The sequence below is a fragment of the Oncorhynchus mykiss genome, unplaced genomic scaffold, assembly GCF_057628025.1.
Source record: "Oncorhynchus mykiss isolate SJ-2025 unplaced genomic scaffold, ASM5762802v1 scaffold101, whole genome shotgun sequence".
Taxonomy (NCBI): domain Eukaryota; kingdom Metazoa; phylum Chordata; class Actinopteri; order Salmoniformes; family Salmonidae; genus Oncorhynchus; species Oncorhynchus mykiss.
In genome coordinates this window covers 2,370,001-2,377,500 of record NW_028322100.1, presented here as the reverse complement: position 1 = coordinate 2,377,500, position 7,500 = coordinate 2,370,001, and the positions used below count along the sequence as shown (strand labels likewise).

At 43.2% G+C, this 7,500-nt stretch overlaps 1 protein-coding gene across 2 annotated transcripts in view; it reads left to right on the top strand.

Annotated features, from left to right (window-relative positions):
* The window catches only part of LOC149970062 (transcription elongation regulator 1-like protein), a 228,033-nt gene that overhangs the window by 49,342 nt on the left and 171,191 nt on the right, over positions 1–7,500 (top strand). For both annotated transcript variants that reach the window (XM_090228818.1, XM_090228819.1), the window contains exon 5: positions 1,448–1,648. In XM_090228818.1, the coding sequence (XP_090084944.1) occupies positions 1,448–1,648 (201 nt within the window). The remainder of the gene's footprint in view (positions 1–1,447; positions 1,649–7,500) is intronic.

Sequence of the window (7,500 nt, the reverse complement as noted above, 5' to 3'; positions counted from 1 at the left end):
GAGAGAGAGAGAGAAATAAATAAAGAGAGAGAGAGAGAGAGAGTGAGAGAGAGAGAGAGAGGGATAGAGAGAGCGAGACAGAGAGACAGAGAGAGAGAGAGAGAGAAATAAATAAAGAGAGAGAGAGAGTGAGAGAGAGAGAGAGAGAGAGAGAGAGAGAGAGAGAGAGAGAGAAATAAATAAAGAGAGAGAGAGAGAGAGAGAGAGAGAGAGAGAGAGAGAGAGACAGAGAGAGACAGAGAGAGAGAGAGAGAGAGAGAGGTTTAACACCCTTCCTACAGGACACAGATTCCATGTGTGCGTAGGCTTACTTGTGATTATCTTCCTTCGCTGGCTCCAGTTGTAAGCTCCACCACATCATGCTAGGGCGCTAGCTGCTGTCTGATACACCATGGCTAGGTCTCAAACGCCACCCTATTCCCTATATAGTGCACTACTTTTAACCAGAGCCCCATAGGAAATAGATTTCCCATTTGGGACGGGCCTCCAGCATAACGCTTTGAGCCTGGTGATGAAAAGCCACAGTGTTGGCACGGCAGCCATCTAAATCAACATACAAATATAGAGCCATGCTTCATCCAGGACAAGGATTCCTTCAATAGTACTGAGACAGTGGATGTGTCCTAAATGGCTCCCTGTTCCCTATGTTGTCCATAGGGCTCTGGTGATAGGGCATAAGGTGTTGTTTGGGACACACATCATTTTAATGCCTTTTAATATGCACGCACAGGTTTTTTTTTCTCTCACAAATTGTACCCTATTCCCTATATAGTGCACTACTTTTGACCCGAACCCTATGAGCCATGGTCGAAAGTAGTGCACTATATTGAAAATAGAGTGTCATTTGGGAATCAGACCCAGAACTGAAATATGACATGTTGTTATTTTCTGTAGTATTCTGTCAATCTACATCAACCCCATGACTGACTATATGAATATACCAACTCATTAACTTATTATACTTATTAACTAAACCTCTACTGTCACTAGCATGTTTTGGCCTCTCTTTGAAATGATCCCCTGCTCATAGGTCGAACCCTCATCATCATTATTCTGGGACTAAACCTTTCTCCCTTTGATGGTGGGAACAGAGAGAGACAGAGAGCGAGAGAGACAGAGAGAGAGAGAGAGAGAGAGAGAGAGAGAGGGAGAGAGAGAGAGAGAGAGAGAGAGAGAGAGAGAGCAGTTAGGTAGAGAAGGGGTCAATTAGTCATTCTCTGTTCTCTGTTCTCTCTCTCTCTCTCTGTCTGTCACTGTCTCTTTCTCTCTGTCTTTCGCCTTCTTCCTGTCTCTCTCTCTCTCTCTCTCTCTCTCTCTCTCTCTCTCTCTCTCTCTCTGTCTGTCACTGTCGCTTTCTCTCTGTCTGTCTCTCTGTCTCTCACCTTCTTCCTGTCTCTCCCTCTCTCTCTCTCTCTCTCTCTCTCTCTCTCTCTCTCTCTTTCTCCAGGTTGTCCTGTGGCTATCAAGAGAGTGGGCAGGAACAAGAGGATCTCTCTGGCAGCTGCCGCCATGACAGCCTTGGAATCAGACCCCTCCAGACTCCAAGGACCTTCGCCCTCCTCCTGCTCTCCCTCGTTCATCCATCCCCTCCGCCTGTTCCAACTGTCACCTATCAAGATCCCCTTTCGCCTGTCTCCTCCTGGCCCAGGTAAACAAACTCCTGTGATGCCAGGCTGAAATGCACCCCATTCCTACTTTTAACCACAGCTCACAGAGGTCTGGTCTAAAGTAATGCACTAAATAGGGAATTGTGTGCCATGTTATAAGTTGTGCACTAAATAGGGAATAGGGGGCCATTTCAGATACAACCTCTGTTTAGTCAATCCAGGATGTGTGTCTGCAGTCTGTTGATGTGTTTTAGGTTGGTGTTGTTTAAGGTCTGTGTCTATTGACCCAACTGCAGGGTTTCTGGGCATCATTATTACCAGCGGGTCTTTCACTAAGGCTGTCATGTCCAAACTGCAGGGTTTATTGGCATCGTTATTACCAGCGGGTCTTTCACTAAGGCTGTTATGTCCAAACTGCAGGGTTTATTGGCATCGTTATTACCAGCGGGTCTTTAACTAAGTGTGTTACTGTGTGTCCTAATTGGTGAATTGTAATTGCAAATATGAGGCATTGTGTGAATGGTAACATTAAACAGCTTTGTTTTTTTATTGTATTTAATAGAGAATCTTTCTTTGAACTACAACAGGCTTCTTTCTACATTGAATTTGATAGTAGTTCATGTGAGAAAGGTTTTTATTTTTGCCAGCAGTGTTAGGGTCATGGTTGACATGTGAAGCATCCTCAACTTCAAATGCAGACTGTGGTGTATTTTATGAGACTTTAGAACATAAAATAAATTACTACAGTATTCCTGACTGTTGGGTTTGTATTCCAAGTAGCAATTAGCTAGTGGTGCTTCCTGGGTGGAAATGTTACTGTATAACGATCAGTTACTACCTGGGTTACTCTATAGTGATCTGTTACTACCTGGGTTACTCTATAGTGATCTGTTACTACATGGGTTACTCTATAGTGATCTGTTACTACCTGGGTTACTCTATAGTGATCTGTTACTACCTGGGTTACTCTATAGTGATCTGTTACTACCTGGGTTACTCTATAGTGATCTGTTACTACCTGGGTTACTCTATAGTGATCTGTTACTACCTGGGTTACTCTATAGTGATCTGTTACTACCTGGGTTACTCTATAGTGATCTGTTACTACCTGGGTTACTCTATAGTGATCTGTTACTACCTGGGTTACTCTATAGTGATCTGTTACTACCTGGGTTACTCTATAGTGATCTGTTACTACCTGGACAGTTGGGTTACTGCATAACAATCTGTTACTACCTGGGTTACTCTATAGTGATCTGTTACTACCTGGACAGTTGGGTTACTGCATAACAATCTGTTACTACCTGGGTTACTCTATAGTGATCTGTTACTACCTGGACAGTTGGGTTACTGTATAACAATCTGTTACTACCTGGGTTACTCTATAGTGATCTGTTACTACCTGGACAGTTGGGTTACTGGTTACTGTATAATTAATTATCTGTTAATTCCTGGACAGTTGGGTTACTGGTTACTGTATAATTATCTCTTACTACCTGGACAGTTGGGTTACTGGTTACTGTTACTACTCCTCCTCTCCCTTCATTCTCTCCCTGTACCACCTCATTGTAAAGGATGAGGAGAGGGAATTTCATTTTGCTGAAGTGGACATGTTTAAATCAAGGGTCAACACGCTATTATTGGATTCAGAAAATGAGTCTGGTACTGTAGGTAATTTACTGTAGGAACCAGACCATGTCTACCTCTGTCTCTGTTCTCTATTTACTGTAGGAACCAGACCATGTCTACCTCTGTCTCTGTTCTCTATTTACTGGAGGAACCAGACCATGTCTACCTCTGTCTCTGTTCTCTATTTACTGGAGGAACCAGACCATGTCTACCTCTGTCTCTGTTCTCTATTTACTGGAGGAACCAGACCATGTCTACCTCTGTCTCTGTTCTCTGTCTCTGTTCTCTATTTACTGGAGGTACCAGACCTTGTCTACCTCTGTCTCTGTTCTCTCTCTCTGCTCTCTGTCTCTGTTCTATTATCTGTTATCTGTTCTCTATCTCTGTTCTCTGTCTCTGTTCTTTCTGTTTTCTGTTCTCTGTTCTCTCTCTGTTCTCTGTTCTCTCTCTGTTCTCTCTCTCTCTCTCTCTCTCTCTCTGTCTCTCTCTCTCAATCTCTCTCAATCTCTCTCTCTCTCTCTGTCTCTCTCTCTCTCTCTGTCTCTCTCTCTCTCTGTCTTTCTCTCTCTCTCTCTCTCTCTCTCCTCTCTCTCTGTCTCTCTCTCTCTGTCTCTCTCTCTCTCTGTCTCTCTCTCTCTGTCTCTCTCTCTCCCTCTCTCTCTCTCTCTCTCTGTCTCTCTCTCTCTCTGTCTCTCTCTATCTCTCTCTCTCTGTCTCTCTCTATCTCTCTCTCTCTCTGTCTCTCTCTCTCTCTCTGTCTCTCTCTCTCTCTCTCTCTCTCTCTCTCTCTCTCTCTCTCTCTTTATCTCTCTCTCTCTCTGTCTCTCTCTCTCTCTCTTACATCAATTCAATTTCAATTTAAGGGCTTTATTGACATGGGAAACATATGTTTACAATGTTAAAGCAAGTGAAATAGGTATTTTACATATTACACTAAACATTACACTGACAAAAGTTCCAAAATAATAAAGACATTTAACATTAAATAAATAAACGTAAATATAATTTTTATTTACAATGCTGTTTGATCTCCACCGGTTGGGAGTTTATCAAAAGTGGGTTTGTTTTTCAATTCTTTGTGGATCTGTGTAATCTAATGGATATATGTGTCTCTAATATGGTCATACATTGGTCAAGAGGTTAGGAAGTGCAGCTCAGTTTCCACCTCATTTTGTGGGCAGTGAGCACATAGTCTGTCTTCTCTTGAGAGCCAGTTCTGAATGTGCATTCAGATGTCATAAATCAACACTGCAGAGCTCTCCCTGTCCTCTGCAGTGCCTTGATTGTATTACTGTTGATGATATCTGGAAATGTGCGTGTTCACCCTGGCCCATCTACTGTTGCCAGCCCCAATTCTGACTTGTGCTCTGATATCTGCTTCACTGATTTCTGCTCTCGTAAAAGCCTGGGTTTTCTGCATGTTAACACTAGAAGCTTATTACCTAAAATGGATCAATTGAAAGTGTGTGTTCACAGCTACAATCCAGATCTGTTGGTCATTACTGAGACGTGGTTAAGGAAGAGTGTTTTGAATACTGATGTTAACTTTTCTGGTTATAACCTTTATCGGCAAGACAGATCTTCCAAAGGTGGGGGAGTGGCAATCTTTACCAAGGATCACCTTCAGTGCTCTGTTGCCTCCACCAAGTCTGTCCCCAAACAATTTGATTTGCTGGATTTAAGCATTACACTTTCAAATGGCTCTTTGCTGACTGTTGCTGGGTGTTATCATCCTCCATCAGCACCGGCCTGTACCCTACCTGCCCTAAGCTCTCTCCTGACCCCTTACACTAAGTTTGAATTTGTCCTGCTAGGTGACCTAAACTGGGAAATTCTTAAACCACCTGACCAAGTCCTAAAGCAATGGGACTCCCTCAATCTTTATCAAATTATTACCAATCCCACAAGGTATGACTCCAAACACCCAGGAAAGGCTACTCTCCTTGATGTTATCCTCACAAATAATCCTCATATCCCGGTATCAGTCTGGTGTTTTCTGTAATGACCTTAGTGATCACAGTTTTACAGCCTGTGTTCATAATGGCAGCTCAGTGAAACGATCTGTCCTGATTTGTCATAGACGCTTGCTAAAAAACGTGATCTAGCAGAGTTACTTCACCTCAAGAATTGCATTTTGTGAAGGCTCGGCACACGCATACTCAGGCTGACTGGCTCTCGTTCAGGCAAATGAGAAATACGTGCACTCAGGCTATCCAGAAGGCCAAAGTTAGTTACTTTAAGGAGCAGTTCTCTCTCTGTGGGTCTAACCCCAAGAAGTTCCGGAAAACGGTTAAAGACCTGGAGAATAAACCCTCCTCCTCACAGCTGCCCATGTCCCTTAATGTTGATGATGTGTTTGTTACTGACAAGAAGCACATGGCTGAGCTCTTTACATCACCACTTCATTAAGTCAGGATTCCTATTTGACTCAGCCATGCCTCCTTGCCCGTCCAACATTTCCTCATCTCCCACCCCTTCTAATGCCACTAGCCCGATGCTTCTCCCTCTTTTACCCCACTACAAAGTTTCTCTGAGGTGCTAAAGGAGCTCCTGAAATTTGACCCCAAAAAAACTTCTGTGTCAGATGGTTTAGACCCTTTCTTCTTTAAGGTTGCTGCCCCTATCATCACCAAGCCCATCTCTGACCTGTTTAACCTGTCTCTACTCTCTGGGGAGTTTCCCATTGCTTGGAAGGAAGCCACGGTCCATCCTTTATTTAAAGGGGGAGATCAAGCTGATCCTAACTGTTATGGGCCTATTTCTATTTTGCCCTGTTTATCAAAAGTGGTGGAAAAAGTTGTCAATAATCAACTGATCAATTCAACTGATCAATCAATTATCTCTGGTTTGCAATCTGGTTTCCTGCTCAGGTTATGGATGAGTCACTGCAACCTTAAAGGTCATCAATGATGTCACCATTGCCCTTGATTCTAAGCTATGTTGTGCTGCTATTTGTATTGACTTGGCCAAAGCTTTTGAAAAGATAGACCATTCCATTCTTGTGGGTCGGCAAATGAGTATTGGTGTCTCTGAGGGGTCGTTGGGCTGGTTTGCTAACTACCTCTCTTAAAGAGTGCAGTGTATAAAGTCAGAAAATCTGCTGTCTCAGCCACTGCCTGTCACCAAGGGAGTACACGAAGGCTCGATCCTAGGCCCCACGCTCTTCTCAATTTACATCAACAACATATCTCAGGTAGTAGGAAGCTCTCTCATCGTTTATATGAAGATGATACAGTCTTATACTCATCTGGCCCCTCCCTGAATTTTGTGTTAATTAAATGCTCTACAACAAAGCTTTGTTAGTGTCCAACAAGCTTTCTCTGCCCTTAACCTTGTTCTGAACACCTCCAAAACAAAGGTCATGTGGTTTGGTAAAAAGAATGCCCCTCTCCCCACAGGTGTTATTACTACCACTGAGGGTTTAGAGCTTGAGGTAGTCACCTGATACAAGTACTTGGGAATATGGCTAGACGGTACACTGTCCTTCTCTCAGCACATATCAAAGCTGCAGGCTAAAGTTAAATCTAGACTTGGTTTCCTCTATCGTAAAATGCTCCTCTTTCACCCCAGCTGCCAAACTAACCCTGATTCAGATGACAATCCTACCCAGGCTAGATTACGGAGACATAATTTATAGATCGGCAGGTAAGGGTGCTCTCGAGTGGCTAGATGTTTTTACCATTCGGCCATCAGATTTGCCACCAATACTCCTTATAGGACACATCCCTATTCTCCTCTGTAAACTGGTTATCTCTGTATACACGTCACAAGACCCACTAGTTGATGCTTATTTATAAAACCTCCTTAGGTCTCACTCCCCCCTATCTGAGATATCTACTGCAGCTCTCATTCTCCACATACAACACCCGTTCTGCCTGTCACATTCTGTTAAAGGTCCCCAAAGCACACACATCCCTGGGTCTCTCCTCTTTTCAGTTCGCTGCAGCTAGTTGCAGTTGTCGTCTTAGGTCTCTCTTGTTGTGATGTGTGGTTTGTCCTATATTTTTTAATTTTATTTTTTAACCCAAGCCTCGTCCCAGCAGGAGGCCTTTTGGTAGGCCATTATTGTAAATACGAATTTGTTCTTAAATAAAAAAAAATTAAGGTCTGACTACAGCAGCGTTTCTCAATAGCAAGGCTATGCTCACTGAGTCTGTACATAGTCAAAGCTTTCCTTAAGTTTGGGTCAGTCACAGTGGTCAGGTATTCTGCCACTGTGTACTCTCTGTGTAGGGCCAAATAGCATTCTAGTTTGCTCAGTGTT